This window comes from Fringilla coelebs (assembly GCF_963513975.1).
Source record: "Fringilla coelebs genome assembly, chromosome: 6".
Lineage (NCBI taxonomy): Eukaryota > Metazoa > Chordata > Aves > Passeriformes > Fringillidae > Fringilla > Fringilla coelebs.
Window position 1 is genome coordinate 41,334,144 of NC_140034.1, and position 21,111 is coordinate 41,355,254.

Genomic DNA, 21,111 nt, shown 5'->3' on the forward strand with positions numbered 1-21,111 from the left:
GGAGCACCGCGCACCGACTGCCCCACGCGGGGAGCCGGGGCCGGCCAACGGCGCTTTCCCGCAGCCCTGGCAGCCGCCGGTAACGGCCGAGCTGCTGTCCCAAGCACAAGGCCGGCGTTAAATGCCAACAAGCGCCGTGTAGCGACACGCTGAATTTCAATGTGAAAGGGGTGATTTTTGTCCGGGGCACTTGAACATTTGCCATGACGGGTCGCAGGAACGACTTTGTGCCCAGCGCAAACCAAGCCGTACCTGCAGCCATGCACACACAGTTAATGCCAGCCTTCCCACGAGCTGGGTGAAGAGCGCTCTGAAGGCCACATCCCTTTTAATGCTTTTCAGTTACTCAGCAAAACCTGAACTTTTCTTTTCCTGTTCTAGTTGACAGTAAATACCAACCCAGCAGCGGGAGCCTGTTTCCTCAGTACCGAGAGAAATCTAAAAGCTGCCACGTTCAAATGTTGTTTCTGCTCGATCTTTCTGCAGTCCAGCTTCTTGGGAACATCTAACTTCCTAGCATATTAACAGCAACATTCATTCGCAACTCAAACTCATTAAGTAGAAACAAGAACAAGTTTATAAAATGGTGTCAGTACTTCAACAGATTTGGTTTCTATCAGCCTAGAGAAAATACCACCCAAGTATGATAGTTTACTACTGGCAGTTTTCAAATCAGGCGTATTAGATTCCACAGAAAACCCTAGGCTGCCCTTCCAAGTGGCTCTTTCTCTATTATAAGTGTTAGGAAAATCCACAAATGCCAGAGGCTGATGTCCAAAAAGGAAACAGGAGTCCTGCAACTTTATTCCAGTAAAAGAAGGGAGGCCACTGAGGGACACATCCATGGGGTTTTCTCTCTAGGGGTTTTGGAGGGTGCAGCCTCCTTTTATCCTAAACTAGCTGCATGTTGCCCTCTTCCTTTCCCCGCTGGCTGAGGTAGCAGGAAGGTACAGCCTTCCTGAACTGCCTTCCACATATTCCTCCCTTGAACCTCCCATTTTACACTGAAGTTCAGAAACTCAGGTTTGTGCAGACTGTCTGTTTCAGGAGCCAAGTTGTCCAGGCTCTGCAACAAACCTGCTGCCCAAAGTTAGGAGAGACATTGGGACCCATTTCAAAGACCTTAACACCCACCTTCATCCATCAAATTGTTTGTATTTGCCTTCCTCTCATAAGGAACTCATACTAACAAACTGTATCACACTGTCAACATCGAGGAGCTTGAGTAAGACAATGACTGACTCCTTTTCACTGAATTTCCAAAGAAGATGTAAGCATGCAGCTTTTGCCAAATATTTAAATTCCCCCTTGAAATTCTGCATTTGAAAGTTGAATTACTTAAAACTTGAAGCAGTTATTTCAGTCTTATTATGATTCCTTAGTGGTAAACAGCTTTCTGCATCTACAGCAACTTAAGCAGTAACTGAACTACAACAAAAAGGTACCACAGAACTTCTTTTACTAAGGTGACAGAATAATTGTGAAACAATGAGCCAAACAAAATTACAAAATGAATTTATTCCAAAGCTGTAAGGGAGCATTTACAATTCAACAAGATGGTAAACAGGTGTTTCCACAAGAACTCACTATGTTAAAATTAGATAGGAAACTGGGGAAAAAGAATCTAACTACTTCCGAGGCCACAAGAGCTTTGTACATCACCTCTGAAATACAGGAGTCGTACAAAGAAAACTCATCCAAAATTGAGTGAGAAAAGAAGCTGCTAGTACCTAGTTCCTAGTCTAAATACAAGCTATGTTTATTTAGGCTTTGGGATTACATTATTAAATCCCCTCAAAATACCAATTATAGCCACAAGTGCAAAATCTCTTTTCTTTTTCCTTTTTTTCCCTCCTAGTAGAAGCTTATTACATATCTAGTGCCTATTTTCAGAGTGACATTTTGACCTCACAAATTTTTCAAAGCTTTTAGCAAAGTTTCATGGTTTTAATGCCAAATCAGAGTTTAGCAGCTGGCATGTAATGAGAAATACAAAGTCAGCTCACATGTCCTGGAATGTCCAAAGTTTCCTACCTATTGTTCCAGAGTTAAGCAAAAACAGACTTTGAATTTAGCATCCTCAACAATGTTTTTAACTTCGACATAATTTTGGTATTCTGGCCTTCTGATTGTAGTTATAAATATCAAAGAGTATTAATGAAAACACCTGAAAGAGATTCACAAGCAAATACAAATGGAACTAGGGTGGGGAGACATCAACTTTTCTGTGGATAGCACTGGGCAAAAAAAACGAAGATAAGAAGTATTATTCACTCTTCTAAAAGACTAAGGTATTTTACATCAACATGCTCTGGAGCACTTAATTAAAATTCTTTTCCTGCTTTGACTTCTTTTTATTATATACTAATTCCTTTACAATGTTCAATGACCTGAGGAGTTAAAATTTTGAGTGGTGAGAATTAAAAAAAAAAAAGCATTGTGCTCTTACATTGTATTTTCTGAGTGCACATCAGTAAATAAAAATCTCAAATTGCTATGGAAAAAAAAATAGCATGGAATTGTTAACTTTTCCATCTGAATGGAACTACGTAGCTGGAATTTTTCAATGTTACCCAAAATACAATTTTATTTATATATTTTTAAATGCAACTATTGGTTAAAAAAAACCCCAAAACACACACACACACAAAAATCACAAACCAAGAAAAACCAACCAACCAGCCCACCCTCAAGTGCCAACTAATCCAGAAATCTGCATAAACAGAAAAGAGCCAGAAACACCTATGGTCCAGCTCCAGTCTATGAAGCTTAATCACTGCATCAGTCTTTACCCATTCCTAAAATAATTCGTCATTTATTGTTTTGGTTTTTTATGCTATTCATTTACTGAGATTTCACGGCATAACTATATGCACATATTCATATTAAACATTAAAAATTAATTTTCAAAACATCACTTTTGTATTACAATGCACGGAGAAGAGTAAGATGTGCAAACCAAAAAACACCACATTCTCCACATCTCTAAGTAAGAGGACTGCTTCATGCTACAAGCAGGACAGATTTCCAGCCACGTTGCAAACTTTAAAAAACTAGCATGTATTTAATTTAATTCAATTCAATTAAAGAAAGTAAATCAAAGCAAATTTAACAATGGTACTCTTCTCCACATATTGCAAAATATAGTTACAGATGAGGAAAGGATAACTTCAGCTGCTAAGCTTATCTAACACATATCTCTGTTGTCATGCCTTTCCTGTCCATTACCCAATACATAAACTCAATTATACATTTCAGTTATGCAGTAGCTGACTTTTAGGTTAATATACAAACTGTCAAGATGCAGCTTTTGATGAAACATCTATGCTCTTTTCCAATTTTGAATCTTGAAGACACTTCAAAAGAACGAACCCAAAACTGCTGACTGTAAGCATCCAAAAATACAGTTGTAGTTTCACTATGGACAAGTTGTAGTCCGTTAGAAAAGTAGATCATACATACAAAGGTATAAAGAACATTTAAGTCAGTCTCAATGGAAGGCAGTCCTTGAAGAAAACAATGCTCCAAGCAAACTTGCTGAGTAGCACTTTCACTCTAGCCCTACAGAGGCATGGAAGATTTAGCAGTCTTCTCAGTAGATTCTTCCTCGGCTGCGATTGCCACGTCCTCCCCAGCCTCTTCCTCGTCCACCTCGGAAACCACCTCTTTGCTCTGAAATAGAGAGTCAAAACTTTTCAGGAAGGTTTTATGCTGTATACAGACCCAAACTGAATAGCAGGATCTGGAGGTATCGAAGGGTAACTTCAGTCTTTGAGGCTATGCCTCCTTATGGACCATGAGATAGCTGAGTTATTTTCTGATGGAAAATGGACCCCACTATATTTAAAAGGAGGTCAGGAGAATGAGCCCATCCAAATTAAGTGCAGCCTTTCTGCATACTAATACTATGATACATAACTGTCCCTGTAATTTAGGACGATATTTGGGCCAATCCATCACCACAGAATTGAAAACTCGCTGCCTAGCTCTTCCTCCTGTTCAATAACACAATATTAACCTTGAGGTGTCAGTCTGACTTGCTACTAGGGATTTTTTAAAACTATGGAAAACCAGAACTTTGTCTTTCTATCAGTCCTTTCCTATCCTTAACAATATCACCAGCATATTATTCTTTTTTCTGGGCTTGATATCGTCATTCAGTTACAAATCCTAGCTAGAGATGGATACCACACAAACTATTTGCATACTGTAGAAAGTTTTTCCTTTCTCTTTTTTAAGAACATATCTGATCACAGCAAAAAAATTCCCAATGACACAAACCCTAGTAAGTTTATATAGTTTCTTTGGAGTTGTTTGAAGATGTACCAAACCCTCATTCTCCTTTCATGATTTTTCTTCATGTACAGTCTTAAAATACAGTTTATATTCATCTACAGAGAGAACTGCACGCTGGTTTTAAAGGCTATAGAAATCAGAAGCTGACTGATGAGGCTGAAGCATCTCACTAACAAGAAACAGTAGCAGGCAATAAAACATTTCTGGCTGAAAGCTTCTCAATCTTTAGACCTGCAGGATTACAAGCTTATCTTGAAAGACACAGGTGTGTCACCTCAAGTCTAGAAAAAGAAATTTTCAGATGGTGTTACCTCTTCTCTTTGCTTTATATATCTGCCAAAGCTTTATAATAGTTTTTCAACCTGTGGGAGTGGGTGACAATTTGTCATAGCAGACTCTTTACTTGCCAGAGGTAGGACAAATGGGCTTACAGGAAAGACAGAAGGGGTTGCCATTGCTGGTCCTACTCATTCAGTCTGCAACTGCTCTTGCACTTCACCCAAAAATATGACTCGCAGAAGGGCAGATTCAGTGTGACTGGGAGCACGAGGACGTAACTGTGTGCATGCACAGTGAACCTGGCAATTCTCAGAACTTCAGGATCAGGTCTGCAACATCAGCAGTGGCTGTAATAGGAATGCAGCACAGGTCCAGTCATATGACAGGAAGTGACCCAGCTCTGCCATTTGCTGCAACTGGCCTGTTCGGGGGAAACTGGTGGACTGTGTGTTTTAACAGAGAACACAACAGTTCAATTACTAACTCTGGGTATTAAAACACTACTAAAACTAACTTGCAAATGACCTAAGTCATAGGCTGGTAACATTCAAACACTGCAATACATGAACAGCTAGGAAGAGACCAGCACAAAAAAAATTCATGATAGTACAATCTGATCTTCCATGAATGTGTTATTTATTCGCCCCAGCCCAAGACACAACTGTCACTAGACAAAGTTTTTCCAAGCTGCCTAACTTACCGTAAGAAAAACTACCCAGGTTACTGCTGTATTTTCCACTGGGAGGATTATATATTTGCCTGGCATCCCTTTTTGGTCCTGCAGAAGCTTTCTTTGGGGGTGAACTTGAGGTTGTATCTTCACTTGCTCTTTTTTGACTGACAGAAGAAAACAAAAACATATCATTACACCCCTATGGTGACAAGTACAGTAATAGTAGCTCAGCCACAAAGATTAACCACTGGAAGCCAGCAGCAGCCAATGACAATGCCCTGAATAATAGTATCTTACAAGAGCCTCCAGATGATTGTCTTTAGGATCCCTAAAGCAAGACTAAGAGCATCTCTCCACAGCCACAGGATGGGTGTTATTTTTGATGTGAAATTTTTAGCTGACATGCCATCTGTATTGTACAGACACAGCTTGGAAGGTTAATCTTTACTGTTTACAAAATAAACCCCACTATTTTCTTTTATTGTATGAAGAACTCTTACCTTGCATCTGCCTTCTGTACTGGTTTCCAGGACAATGTAACTGTACTTTTGTAAGAAGGAGGAATGTGGAAGAGATCCTATGGATGCAGAATTGGATAGTTTATTCTACAGTTAAATTTATGTTGATTGCACTTCAAAATTTTAGCTACTTACTTACTAGATTCCAGAATAACCACTACTTTCCAATAATTTTAAACCATTTAGTCCCATGGCAGAGAGAGAAGGCAGCAGAACACTGCCTTATCTGACTGCCTTTAACTAGGAAATTCAAGTAGGATTTATCTTAGCAGAATAGCGTCTTCCACTGACCAAATACAGAATCATAGACTAGTTTGGGTTGGAAGCGATGTTTAAATACCATCTACTTCAATGACCCTGCAATGAGCTGGGACATCTTCCCACTAGATCAGGTTGCTCAGACCCCCATCTAATCCAGTCTTGAATGTTCCAAGGAATGGGGCATCTACAGAGAAAGACCAGGCTTTCTCTCCTTCCCTGTGCACATCAAGCATCTTACAATGAACTACTCCTGCTGGAAGACATCTGATATCCCTGTGATGGTACAAAATAGGCTTCTCAGTATCGTGGGCCAAGTTTTTGGTTTATTGTGGGAAGTGAGAGTGAAGAAAGAGAGGAAAAGGGGGTTAGAAGAAATCAGAGTGGTTTCATGGGCTCCAGATGAAAGTCTCTTTCTTGCAGCCCATCTCTTTTAGGTGTTTTGGAGAAACAGGTTCTATACAGAAGCTTGCTTTGCCTCCTTCCTCCTTTATACGTCCTTGCACCTCTTTGAACTATTCCGTACTCCTCACTGACACTGCAGGAAAGGGAAATGACAAGAAAATCCAGAGACCCTAAAGAAGCAAGGTGGTCTTTTTCTGAGGACAACTAGTGATGCAACAATGTGTGTCCACACCCTGTCCCAAGAAAATTAGCAGCAAAAGCTAAGCTGCTAGCACGATCAGCAAGATTGATCCACTTCTCTTCAGAAAAAGTAAAGCGGCACCAACTCTGAGCTGGCTGCCACTAACTAACACAATACTCAATAACACAAAACGACTTGGTTCAAATCTATCCCTTTCTTCTGCATAGGTTACTCTGCAGTGGGAATTTAGTCCTTCATAATGTGAGGACTTACCTTAATTAAAACGTTAATGTTATTGGTTATTTTCAAGGCAACCACTTTAATCTTGTTCTGAAAAAAAAACAGACACCAATGAGCATCTAGTAGCTTTATGCCAACTCCAACCTCATTACATGAAGCCATAACATTAAAATCACTGCTCTTGCTAGTGCATTGCTATAGTAACAGTGAGAGTGAAAGGTGTGCACACTTCCAAATTTTTATCACAGCTGCTTTTAAGATTCTTGTAGTTTCACACTAACTACTTGCTTTTAATGTTCCAGTGTAGTTCCCACTGTGTTTTTTTTTTGCTCAACATATGAAAATCTCCCCTTCAAAACAAAGCACAAAGCACAATTAAACCAAATACATGTGGCTGCAGCAAGCAACTAAAAGTCAAAATGAGATCATCTTCACTTGCAAAATATAGCATAAGGTAACATGCACTTGCAATAATGTTAGCACTATTATTTCCTTAATCTATTTGCATACTTAAAACTGACTGCAGTCTATTAATATGTGCCAATGGTTCTTTCAGTAAGCTCAATTAGAAAAATCAGAATTCCTGAACAATTCTTACCTCCTCTGTTTTCAAAGCTTCTCCTGTTTTTCCTTGAAGTGCCAGACGAAGCTGTCGAATATACACCTGCAACCCTCGAGCAAAATACTGTAGCCTAAAACATTTAAAAGCAATCCCTTAGTAAAATTTACACAGTCCTGTAGAAATAAAAGCATAAGCAAAGGGAAGCTGTAATCTTGTTTCTTCCCCTTTAGGAAAAATGCTCAAAGTAAGTTTTCCATCTGATTTGTGCTTCTTTAGCATCCAGACAGTAATTCACACTTCATAGAGTCAGAGCATTATAAAGATTAGACAGGACCTACAGCTAATCCAACTGTAACACCTAAACCATACCCCCAAGTGCCACATCCAGATGCCTCTTGAACACTTCCTGAGACAGTGGTTCCACTACCTCCTAGGGCAACTCATTCCAGTGCCCAACCACTCTTCCAGTAAAATTTTTTTCTCTAGTATCTAATCTGACCCTTTCCTGGTGCAACATAAGACCATTTCCTCGTCCTTTCAGTTGAGACATGGCAGAAGAGACCAACTCCTACCTCACTACAACCTCCAATCAGGCAGCTGTAGAAGGCAATGAGGTCCCCTCTGAGCCACCCTTTCTCAAGACTAAACAGCCCCCACTCCCTCAGCTACTCCTTATGAGACTTGTGCTCCAGACCCTTCCCCAGCTCCACTGCCCTTCTCTGGACACACTCCTGCACCTCTATGTCCTTTTTGAAGTGACGGTCCTGAAAATGGATATTGCATTCGAGGTGAGGCATCACCAGTGTCGACTACAGGGGGACAATCACTGTCCTGGTCCTGCTGGCCATGTTATTCTTGATACAGCTCTCTATGTCACTGGCCTTCTTAGCCACCTGGGCACATATTGCTGGCTCATACCCAGCTGCCTGTCAACCACCACCTCCAAGCCCCTTTCTGCTGATCAGCTCTCAAGCCACTCCGGCCCAAGGCTGCAGTGATACATGGGGTTGTTGTGACCCAGCTGCAGGACCCAGCACGCCACCTTGCTAAATCTCATGCAGTTGTCCTCAGCCCATCGATTCAGCCTGTCCAAAACCCTCTGCAGAGCGTTCCTACCTTTCAGCTGATCAATACTCCCAACTCAGCTTGGTGTTGCCCACAAACTTACTGAGGATGCAGCCTCATTCAAGTAATTGATAAAGATGTTGAATAGGATGGGCCCCAGTACTGAGCCCCGGGGAACTCCACTAACATTTTTTAACAAACACCTTGTAACAGAACATGAACACTTGCCTCTAAATCATTACCTGATTTTGAAGTCTTTCAATTTCTCTGCATTCAGCTTGGCTGTGAGGAAGTCTGGAAGTTTGCGACCCAGCTGATGGAAGCTATATAATAAACACTCCACATAACTGAATTGCAACTTGGGTTCTTCATTGCCAGCATTTTCCCCATTTTCTGCTTCCTCTGGTGGGAGGGGCATATACTCCTGTAGAACAGAAAGGAAAACAAATGCATGAGACACATTAATGCTGAATGACTGCTCTTTCACAGTGTTTGAATTGGATGGTTTATCTGTGCTGACAATTTAAGAAGTATCCACCATCTCTATACTAATGGATGAAGTACTGAATAAAGTCCTGGTGCAGGTGGTTTACCTACACTTCTGTGACTTGACTCTGAGGAAATATTATGGTGGCACAACTACCACAGGAAGCAATAATGTACTGCATCAATGCTTCTGAAATAGTGATGAATTTGCTTGGAATTGTCAGTACAGATACAGTGTTCAATGACATCAACACGAGTCTCTCATGACTATGAAATTTAAAAAGAAGAAACACACATGAGTTTACTGGATTAAAAACATTATTCAGGTAAGAGCTCTCTATCTAAAAAGGCTTGAAATGGCTAAATTATGTTCAACCTTCTATCAGTGGACAGGACTATCTCTGAAATAGCCACTTCAGAAAAAGGATAAAGAGATGAATACATAAAAATAACTTGTTTTAATCAAAACTTAATTTCTTACTGTTTTCATGAATAAAAACTGAATTAGTCTTACCAGCAATTTATCAAACAGCTTCTTCAAATTTGATTCAAGCTTTTCCATATCACCACAAAATGAACTCATTTCAGCAAGAAGCTTCAAAACCTACACGTAAGGATAGCCAGGTTTTTATGTGTTAACTGAAAGTACACAAGCTTAACATTCAACTTAAAATCAATTTCACATCACAGTAATGGCTGCCACAGTAAAGGCCAGCTATTACATCTAAACCCCTCCCACAACAGCAGGAAGCAATTCAAGGAAGAACATGCCTAATTTGTTTTTCCTGTCTGTAAAGAGAAACACAGGTTTGTGCCTCTAATCCCAACAAGCATTAGTCAACAAGTAAACAAAACTTAATCTCCCACATCTGCAGCACAGCTCACCTTCAAGTGAGAGCCACAGAGATCTAACTGAAGCCGTAGCGCTGATTAATGTAAACAAAATTACAGACATTAAACCACTCCCTTAGGACGCTAAATTAGCCCAAACTATGCAACCATCATTTCAATAAATGCTATGTGCTTTAAAAAAAATTGAGAGTAATATAAAAATGATTACACTGATCTACTTATTCTACCTTGCTTCAAAAGCTTGGGACAGATGACACACGCTTTAAAAGGCAATGCTCAGTCATGCCTCAAAAGAGCAAATGTTTTTTCTAGTGCAGCTACTTTTCCTACAAGCCAAGAAATGAAAACTACTTGAAGAAAGAGCTTGTGATTTTTAAAATAGCTGTCTTTATCTAGGATGGTTATTTTTCACTATTTGAAAGATATTTTAGTTTTGGCTTACCTCTAACTGGATATCAAGACCCTCCACTAGAGTAGTCAAAGAGCTGAGGTTTGGCAGAACATGCTCACAGAAATAAGTAACAAATTTTGTGGAATGAACATTTTTCTGAAAAAAAAAAATCAAACCCACAAACAAATCATCACACTTAATTCATCTTAGTCTTGAGTCTGAAGAGGCTAAATGTTTTTCTCCCATCACCCCTCCACCCTTTTAAATGCCTGCCTCACAGCTGTACCTTAAAGCTTTATGAAACTTCCCTCTTATTCCTAAGACACAGACCTCCTTGCAGGTAGCCTAAATTCAGAGGATGACCACAACAGCAGCTGAAAAGATTGCTTACAACCCAAGAATAGGCCCTTAAGCTCTGCAATTGCCTGGCCCTAGACTTGAAATAATCAAATTAATACAAAATAATGTGAGAATCTTGTAATAATTCAGTGTAAATTAAATTTGAAAAGAGAAGAGAAAAACACAAGGGTATCTTTGCGTTTGGAGGCTTTAAGGATGTTTTCCAACATTTGGATATATTAGAGGTTAAAGGTGAAGAAGTACTGATTTGTGGTCTTTCAAACATAATCATTGGAAACACTAAAGCCAAGCTCCAGTATGCATGCAGTCATGCAAAGCAAACAAATACATACTGAGAACAATGGCACTGCCTGCCGAGTGCACTGCAGAAGTCTGTCCACACAGTCCGTATCTGATGGATTGAATGTTTGTTCCAGGTCAGCCTGTTCAGCTACCAGCTCCACCAGTTGCTGCCTCCCACTGACTGTCTGTAAGCTTTTTAATCCAGACAATATTTTCATGAACAGAACAAATTCCTCGCCTGTCACATCTTCCAGAACCTTAACAGAAAACCAGAAAACATATTTTTGTAGTGGCAATTTGCAAGCCTCCAAGTCAAACCTCCTGGATTTGAAAAGGTAAAGTATGCAAATATTTAGCATTAAATTTAACATTTAGTAATTTAAAAACACAAGTTTGAAGGAAGACATGAAAACATTCAGAATAATTGAATGCACCTACAAATCAAAGCAATTGTCATCAAGTTGTGCATAGGAAACAGTTTTTTTAACTCTAAACCAAATAGTTGTTGAGAACAAACTCCTATCTTAACAAAAATTGAATGCTTCAGGTAGAATAAATGTTAAACGAGTATCTACTCATTAGTGGTTGTCTTAAAACTTCTTGCATCTTTCTCAGTTTAGGGAATGCATGGAACTCTCCTAAAATTCTGCAAAGACAAATGCCAAGTCCTGCACCTGGGATGAAGCAACTTCCCTGCATCAGCACATGTAGGGGACTGACTGTCTGGGGAACTGCTCCGCTGAGAAGACTGAGGGTTCTGGGGGACAGCAGGCTAAACACAAATGATAGCACCATACTCTGGCTGACAAGCAGTGTTCTGGGCTAAGGACAAGAGCACAGACTAAGGGAAACAAAGGGACAGAGGACTGACATGTCCTTGGCTGGGCCCTCGTCTGACCAAATCTGGAATACGGCACCTTGTGTTGGGCTCTCCTGTATGAGGAAGTGCTAGATAAGCTTTAAGAAGGTAAATCAACAAGGTGATCTGTGTCTAGAGCACATTAGCTATAAAGAGAACCTAAAGCAATTGGGCTTTTCCAGCCTAAAGGAAGAGAGCTGTATGTGGGTGGAGCAAAAAAACTGATCTTCCAACACTTCAGAGCAAGACACTGCCCATAGCAGCCAGGTTCTTTGATGAGGTGGATATGGTCAGAGTGAAACAATGACATAAAACTACAACAGGAGGTCTCAACTGGATAGAGGGAAAAAAAAGGTCTCTTGAGGACAACTAAACATTGAAGCTGGATGCCCAGAGAGTATCGGAACTCTCCTTCGTAGGAGGTTTTGAAAACCCAACTGGAAAAAGCACCAGGAAGTCTGATCAGAATTCAGCTGAGCATGATTCACTGAGCTGAACAATCTCTTAAAGACCCTTTCCAATGTGAATGACTGGGTCCAATACTTATCCAAATAACTCTTACAAAATTAGAAGAGCCATGATTTTAGCATTACCACAAAAAACTGCTGCAAACTTTGGAGTGTATCAGAATAGATAAGTACAAGATCCCATTTGTACAATGCTCAAACAGACCTCCAAAGCAACACCAATGACAAGGGATGGTTGAACAATACTTGAATTTGAACTGAAATAGATGCTCACCTTCTTTGATTCAGTCAATATGAACTCCTCCACCTCCTTTGTCATCACTTCCTCTGGTAAGGTTTTCAGTTTTGTTGAAAGGAACTTAATGGCTCTCTCTCTCACAATATCCTCTCCCTGAAGAATCTGACTGAATAAACCTCCCAAAGTCCCTGAATGGAGAATAAATTGGGTAACACAAATTATTTTAGAAGTTATGACCTGGACAAGTTACACAGAAGGAAGAAGTTCCTTCTTTTAATATTCCATGACACATTTTAAAATAACTGTTATAAACTTTTAAAAAAAATTACAATTTTCATGTATCTTGACATAAAAATTCACACTTTTTTATTAGTCTGCATAATTCAGATCCACAGTTATTAAGTTCAGTATTGTTTGCAGAACCAAAGAATTAGTGTGAGTCTCACTTTTGCACTGTATTAAGATGATACAAAATTGAGTCCTGTTCTCATCCTACTACAGACCGGAAAGTATTTATAAAAGCCATGTATAGAGAAACCTGTCCTTTACCTTTAGCATCCATCTTAAATATACTGAGCAAGGCATTGTTCACCAAATTGAATTCTGCAGAATCATCTGGAGAGAGAAAAAAAATTCATATACATACACTTCAAATGGAAAGGTAAGGGCAGAAAACCAAAATGGCTAATACTGCACAAGAAGTATTCTGTCCTCAGCATTTACCTATAAACAACATAACCTGTATTTTTAAAAACTTAGACTGAGGAAGTTCAAAACCATGATTATGAAAGTTGGAAGCAAAAAATAAGAAGCTATTTGTCACTTTAGTCTCCCTGCCAAAACTAAACCTTAAAACTTGATAGTACTGAAAACCTGAAGGGAAGTTATTAATCTATATATTTAGTGATTTTAATAAACAAGCTAACTTTCACTTAATTAATGATGTAAAATACATAGTTATTTATTTTTAAACTCTTAATTAAATCTACAGTATTTCTATGTGGCACGAACTATTTCTCTCTTAAAATAAATGAAGAAATGCATAACTCTCAAAAAACCCAAACCAAAATCTGTATTCTTGAGAAGCCCACAGTCTTAACCATGCAGTTTTAACAGAAGCTTCAACACCTAATATTTAGTAGTTTATAACTTACTGAGATTAAACATATATTAAATTCCAAATTTACCCCCAAAATATTTATTTTGCACCAGAAATGCAACTGTATGGAATAAAATGCCCTCAGGCCTTTTCAGGTTCTAGAAACTGGATCAGAAATTCAGTAACTCTTTTTCAGAAAGCAATTTGCTGCAGTCTGTAACTGGAAGGTTCCACCCCCATGCCTTTTTCTGCTTTCAGAGAACTTGAATGAAAAAAAAAAATGTTTTATCTAAAAGAAAGATTTTTGATTTTGATTAGAATAATTAGTGCCCTTTCAGCCTAACTGTACAGCAAATATAAAACAGGAGAAAACACAAGAAGGACATGAACAGCACTGGGATAAATTATGAATCAATGAAAAATGTTTCTCAGAAGCAAAACTGCATACATATTTAGGTGTGCCATGAGATCAGCCAGGATGTGTCTCCTACCTGACTGCAGAAGCTGGGTCAGTATGTCTGCTACCCGAGGAAGATTATCTCCAGTGGCAAACTGAGGCAATTCCTTGATTGCTTGTCGCCGGATCTGTTGAAATTGTCAATAACGTAAAAATTTAAAAATTTTTAAAATTTCAGGAATTACGTAACACCCCAAATCCCCCTATTTTGACATATTTATGAAGAAAATAATCTATTTTTCTTAGAGCTGGCAGCATTGGAGAAAAATCAAATTCAAACAGCACTTCTGTTCTCAAAATCATTCATATGATCAACAAAATAGAGGCTAGAATGTGTGTTATTATGGAGTTTTACTTACTGACAGGAAGGACAGTTCTACAGTTGTGCATATGGCACAGATAAACTCTAGGGTTCATTCCCAGAACTGAAAAAATCCTTGAATGATCTGTCCAAATCCCTTAAGACCTGATAAGCAGAGATGTTTCAAAGGTACAGCTTCGACCAGCACCACAGAAGCTGCACAAAGCATCTCAAGAAGCACAACAGTCAGAATCACATCCCTGTGGTTCTCAGGTGCAATCAAGATTCTGTCTCCCAGCAGCATTTATCAGAATCAATTACCACAAAGTGCCTTTTGATAGGAAGCCATGTAAATGCTATTCAAATAAACTGTTTCTTTCTATAGAGATATTCCTTTGATCAGTAGTGAGAGCTAAAAAAAGGATAAATGAAAACTGATGCAACTTCCCAAACCATCACACAATGAATTAAAAGCAAGAATACAATTAAATTTATGTTTTCCAAAGACAAACCCTGCCCTCCCAAAACACACAGCTCATTAAACAAAAAGAGAAAACAATAGCCAAATATAAATTCAAAGTATCAACTTGCTATAAGGTTCTTATTCTTACAGAAACATCTTCATCCTCGCAGAGGTCCAACTGGGCATTGATAGCCGAGTCAGCTAGCTCAGGAAAATGCTTGAAGAACTTAGGAATAAACTGGGCTGCAAGTCTCTTCTCCTTGGCACCTCCTTTCACACCATCCAAGATGACCTGGTAGGCATCCTTATGCTAAAAAAACAAAACCAGAATACATAAATGGAAAAATCCTGCCTTATTCTCAAGACAAGGACTTTTTTCTCCCATTCTCTGAAACTATTTAAGTGAACCATATTATACAAGCTTCTTACAAAGGAATATATTTTTCTCTTAGACTGATATAACCGTGCCAATTGGGTAATGTTTGCCTCTCTTGCCTGGCTTTTACTATTATTCTGGCTCCTATCTGTTGAAGTGTGTACCGCTCCAGCTGCCGGCCCTAAGGGTAACCGCTCTTGCACAATGTCATTAGATTAGAGCAAGAAATTCTATGATCCCTGCCACTGAACTTGGCCAGTTTTTCAAGGAGTTTCTGCCTTTTGTATGCTCATGGATTCTCTACTTCATGTCTTTAAAGTAGAGATTACCTTTCCCAGTAACTGTGCCATTGCAGTGGATCATGAATTCTTATTAAGATACATGGTGCTAAAGTATCTTTGGCATCTATTCAGGTAATTAACTTCACCTGGAATTTCTGGTATGTATTCAGGTAGCTAATCTGGAATGAAATACAGTGCTTGGAAGAACTGTTAAGGGAAACTAGATTTTAAAAAAAGCCCAGAAACCTCCAATTTTAAATACAGAAAGATATATTCCAAATACAGGAATAAACATTTCAACAACAGTAAAATTTTCTCTAGCTGCTCCAACTAGAATCACACAGGTGCTTCTGATTCTCTGCCTGCAGAACCAAAGCTTCAAATTGATTGAAGTCTTTGTGGTCAGCTGTGTTTTTGTGAAATAGAAGTCAGCATTATTAGGATAGTAGTGGAAATCAGGGCCTTCTAAGATTAATTTTCCTCATGGTTGTGAAAAAGAATGCTTAAAACAGCTTATTCTACTTTGAACAGCAACCCTGACAGCACAGGACACTTTCTTTGCTTCATTTCCCAGAGCCACATACGTCATCACCACTACTTCACACGAAGTTGTCCCATAGCAAATACAGATACTAATTTACAGAGCAGTACACTGTGTTAGTGCCCTCTAAAGCAAGCTGCTTTTTAAAATTTAGTCCCCATGCTCCTGAAGCACTCCCTACAGCTTGTTGATAGCTGGGTTGCCAGAATCTGGAGTGGGATACAGATCTGGATGAAAAACAAGCAGTGAAAGAATCAGTTGCCTTTCAGCTGAACCACATCACCACCCAGTTCCCTCTGTAGCTGGGCCAATGCAGTGCACTCAGCAGCAAAGGCAAGAATGAGCCAGCACAAACTAGCAGTGAAAACACACATCATTACAGACATGGGTTCTCAGGCTGCATGTTAAGAACAAGTTCTGTTGTAGAACACGTAACATAAAACTTAATACATATGAAAAAGCATTCATGCAGCACTGGAATAGAGTGCCTTCGTTCCCTGCATTTGTGTTCCTGTATGCTAATTACTCCTACCATGTAGGCAAAATACAGTTCAGGCAGGAGTTTGTTTTATCTGTACCTGGCAGCATGGAATGCTCTAGAAAAACCACAGGCAATTACAGAAGCAGTGTGATCCTTCTGTTTTGTGCATTCCCTTCCCATGTGTAACAAAGGAATGTCCTAAGCTGGAGACAGTGTCCAGACCTTTGTTTTCAATTACTGTTAATTGACCAATTAACTTCTCTAGGTTAGTTCTTGAGTCAATTCATGCCCTGCAGTGCCCTGTGCCAAGTTTCACAATATGTTATAAAGAAATGTTTGTCTTCCTCTTTATTTTCAGTCAGCTTCCTGATAGTCTTTTTTCAACTTCTCACCTTCTTGTGGACACCTCATTCTGGGCACCCTTCTCAACTGAGACGCTTTTTTACAAGCTCAGTACTTCTCTTGATGCCATAATTCTGGTGGTCCCCATGCCCAATGTTTCTTTGTTTGAAACAGGGTGACTATGATGTTTTGCAGTAAGAGATCACGTTCATGATGTTGTTAAGAGATAATAAAACTAATGAACATGGAACAATTACTCATGGCTTCTCAGAATGCAGAAATTTGAGCCACCAGGCAAGATTATGAAACGACAAATTCAACGAGGTAACTCCACCACAAAGGTTAGTTAACAAAACAACGAAATGTTTTAGCACAGAATCTTTATATGCCAGAAACACACTCAGTTCAACAGAGCATCAGAAAAGTTTGCTGAAGAATAACCTCACAAGCTATGCTTGTTACAGAGACACTTCCTCTGGCTCTGGGAACCCAAAAGCTAGAGAAGGGCAAAGCTGGGAGAGTGTTTTAGCAATCCCCATTCTATACTTACCCTCAGAGGTTCTTACACACCTACCCTGTCACAGGCCGCATTTCTTAACCATGCTGGAGTTTGCTCTACCAGAGACTTCCTCACAAAATCTACTCACAAGAATCAAACTGAGGTGAACTGTGCGTTTCTGAAGTGGCAAGGTAACAACATATGTTACTCTGCAACTCTCCCTGCAGTTGCCTACATTTTATTTGCACTTTGATTTTGGCTCTGAGGTGATGTTTTGGTTGGACGGTCTGCAAAAATGCTTTGTTTCACTATGGCATAACCACTCAAGCAAAGTGAACGGACCTGAATTAAAACAAAAAAAACCCTTCAACATTCCCCTGCCCCCAACCAACCACCAAAATATTTATTCTCTTAAAGAACTTTTAAAGTGACATTGTATAGCAGTGTTTTCATTCAGTTTTAAATCCACTGTTAGATACAGATATGGCAACTAACTTCCTACTTATTGACTTTATGACCAAAAAGAAAAAAAAAATCTTCTGCTTTTTCAGGGGGCTATTTGGGAAAATGAGGGACTAATGCAATTCCAAAACTACTTGTAACTAACCAAGAATATTTTCTATTGGTAATACTCTAAGTCATCCTCTTTTCTTGAATAATTCAGGAATGGTGTAAACAAATGGCACATCTTGCCAAAATTTTACAGAAAAAAGTATTTTACAGTCTTGAGGGTCAACCTTACATTCTTGCCTCAAGGAAGAAAAAACCAAAGGGCTACGGGCAGCTTTCAAACCATAACAGACTTCACCTTCCCTCAGCAAGCCTTTTCGCAAGACAGCCGGCCAGACGCCTTCCAGACCTGCAAGTGCGGCGGATCTGAAAGTGCGGCGTCAAAGACTTCAAGGCCCGAATTCGCCAGGGGAAACTCCCCGCCCCCTTGGAAAAAACAGCCTGACTCTAGGTAAGAACCGGTTAATATCCGAGACGCCGCATTTATAGGAGAGCTACCGACACGACGCGGATGCGGTAAAAGCGACGGGAGCTACTGCGGTCCTTGCAGATCCGCGGGCGCGCTGCTCATGTCTACCTGCTCGGCGCCGCCGCCGGCCTGGAGGAAACCCACCCCGCCCCGGGGGCTCGCCGGCTGTGCGGCGAGGCGAGGAGCCCCTCTGACAGCACCTTCGTCCGCCCGCCTGCCCGCACCCCCTCGGCCCGGAACTCCTCGCCGTGGCCCTACGCAAGCCCGAGGCCTAGCGAGGCCTTGCAGGCCGCAGCCACACCGCACCTGGCCCGCCGTTTCCGTGGCGTCCGCCAGGATGCCGTAGTTGCGGTAGAGCTCCTCCACGGTGGGCATGGCGCGGCGGAGAAGGGGCAGAGCCGCCGAAACACCGAACGCCGCCGCTAACGCCGCCGCCGCTCCGGCCGCCGCTCCCGCACGGGCCGCGTCGTCAGCACCAGCGAGGCGCCAGTCCCGGAGCGGCCGCGCGCCGTCGCCGGCGCGCCGCCCCCTGGCGGTGGGCGGTGGCACTGCAGGGCCGGGACCTGCGGGCGCCAAAGGCGGAGCGGGGCGGGACCGGGACTGAGACCGGAAGCGCGGAGCGCCGCCCTTCCGCAGCGCCCGGCCTGTGCGGCTGCTCACCGAGCCCTGCGCTGTCCGCGCCGCCGCAGGCTCGGGCCCGCCCCGCGCTACGGGGGCGTTCTTGTGCTCACAGATGCGCCATGGCCTTCACCTCTTGCAGTTTTTTTTTTGTTTCCCCCTACCTCCCCCCGGGTCTGTGTTCACACTCCTTCTCCTTCCGTTCATTGATGCTTTTCCCCAGCACCTCGTTTCTGTATCCCTTTTTGTCTGTCCTATACAACTACATTGGAAGATGCTTGGGAAGTGCCTGTTGCACGCTGAGCTCCTAGTACGAGACTGCTTTCCTGTGATTTGGTGGCTTGCATCTTTTCCTGCAGAGGAAGATGCTCCCTAATTCCAGAAACTGAAGTATCTGCAACTCATGCCAATGAAGGCAGCATGTGTTCATCAGGCTCTAATCGCTAAATAGAAATTGTGGCAAAGGTTTTAAGGCTGTAGCAGTGTCTTCTCCGTGTATATTAATATGCTTTGGCCTCCTGAAAATTTCACAGGCACTTAAAATGAAAGAGGATTCCCCTTATGTGAATCTGAGGCTGAGCTACACAAAGCACTGGACCTTTCTTGAATATCCTTCCCAGCAGCATGAAGGATGCTGTTGGAGGCATCAGTCACCTTTCTCCCCTTCCTTGAATTAAGACCCCGTGCCTTTACCTGGGCATTCCTCCACCAGCGGATTCATGTCATTCCTGCACACTGATGGGGTCTGAGAGTGTGGAAGCTTGTGGCTGCTGTCAGATCCCAGAGAGCTGTTACTACATCCTGCCCCTCGGTGTGCTTGTGGCCGTCACATTTACCCAAAGTAATCTAAAAAGAGTATGCAGGGTAATCTTAGTAGTGGGAACAAAATGTAACATGAGAGAAGAAATATTTTTAATATAACAAAAGACCTGCATGCTTAGAAGGACCTCTCATTTTCTAGGAAGGGAGAGTTTCCTTGGGCAGCCTGGCGGATATTAAGAGATGTCAATCTCTTGTCCTCCAGCAGGCAGCATTGCATCTGAATGCAGATTTAAAAATTCACTATAATCATTTTTATCAGCACTACCATGGCAAACTTTTACAACTTGGCCACAAAGGAGGAAAGATGAACATCTCATTAAACTGCCTTTTACTCTCCCCTGCTGAAGTGTTTATATAGATGGAGCTGTCTTGTCATCTCATTTTCTTGCCTTTTTTTCCGTCAAGAATGCTCCATCAAACTGTGATAACATTCTATAGCAAGCATGAATAAATATGTAGCATTTATGCATTGTTGTATGTATGACAGTTGTGGAGAAAAAAAGAAGTGAGCATGAATGAAAATGGTTGTGAGAAGGGCTGTGTACCTTCTGGCTCTGTATGTAGCAGAGCAGAAGGGATGCTTCAGACAGTGGAACATGATGGGAGATGAACTCCAATGGACTTTGGCTGCGTGGCAGGGAGATTAAGTGGTAGGGTGGGATGGTAAGCAGCTTCAAAATACTATGATAGCATTATGTATTTTGTTACAACTAACCATTTTATTCACATTTTTATAACATCTATTATAGGCCTTGGAATTATACTTTTCTACCTTCTGTAGCAGTGATATAATCAGCTGTTCTCATTGTCTTTCTAACAGAGAACACACAAAATGAGAAGGGGTATTCAGAGCCACATTAAAAATTGTTTTCTCTGAGGTTTGTTCTATTTCCATCCTTTGATCCTTGAATTTTATTTCCTCAATTACTTCCGTGTTTCTTTAAATCTTTCATTTTTTCTCTCCTGACAACAATTTCCATTTTCTAGTCTATAGTTTTTACCTATTTATGAAATATATATAACATTTTTTATAATGAACCTCTTTAAAATTAGTCACTATTAGCCTTAGCTTTTATATGAAAGGAAAATAAATGAAGAGCTGATGGTGTTACACATTTTGAAGAAATTGTTTGAAATTATTTTTCAAAGTTAGTAATGGATCTCTTTATTAAAGTTGTTTTTTTTTTGAAAATGCATTTTTAGGAACTCGGAAGCTTAAAATGCACATTTGAGAAAAGCGCACAGCTTTTTTAGACTTTGCGGTTTCACAAAACAGGGTTAATCTGGCCATCAGTCAGGATTTTACTCTCTTTTTCCTTCTCAATCTCTGCAAACCCAGGCATGTGGTGATAACCCTCTGGTAAATTTGATAATGAAGTGGTGTCATTATACATTTGACTCCCATTCCTGTGCACTGCCCGTAAACAAGTACTCTGGAAT

At 40.7% G+C, this 21,111-nt stretch overlaps 1 protein-coding gene across 1 annotated transcript; it reads right to left on the bottom strand.

Moving 5' to 3' along the window:
* Positions 1–1,498: 1,498 nt before the first annotated feature.
* API5 (apoptosis inhibitor 5) lies at positions 1,499–18,714 on the bottom strand. Its single transcript, XM_084207472.1, has 14 exons — positions 18,538–18,714; positions 14,881–15,042; positions 14,003–14,096; positions 12,962–13,027; positions 12,449–12,600; positions 10,899–11,105; positions 10,258–10,362; positions 9,478–9,567; positions 8,720–8,901; positions 7,449–7,542; positions 6,884–6,940; positions 5,749–5,825; positions 5,276–5,412; positions 1,499–3,672 (listed from the first exon to the last, which is right to left on the bottom strand). Exons 1-14 carry the CDS (start codon positions 18,604–18,606, stop codon positions 3,593–3,595), a joined length of 1,572 nt encoding a protein of 523 aa, XP_084063598.1. The 5' UTR covers positions 18,607–18,714; the 3' UTR covers positions 1,499–3,592.
* Between the last annotated feature and the right edge of the window lie 2,397 nt (positions 18,715–21,111).

Bases quoted from the DNA above. Each gene is read 5' to 3' on its own strand.
- API5 (XM_084207472.1), bottom strand. From the start codon at position 18,606: ATGCCCACCGTGGAGGAGCTCTACCGCAACTACGGCATCCTGGCGGAC. The intron at 8,902-9,477 runs GTAAGACTAATT...TCTGTTCTACAG, and splicing joins AGCTGTTTGATAAATTGCTG to GAGTATATGCCCCTCCCACC. The intron at 5,413-5,748 runs GTAAGAGTTCTT...TTCTTCTGTCAG, and splicing joins GTACAGAAGGCAGATGCAAG to TCAAAAAAGAGCAAGTGAAG.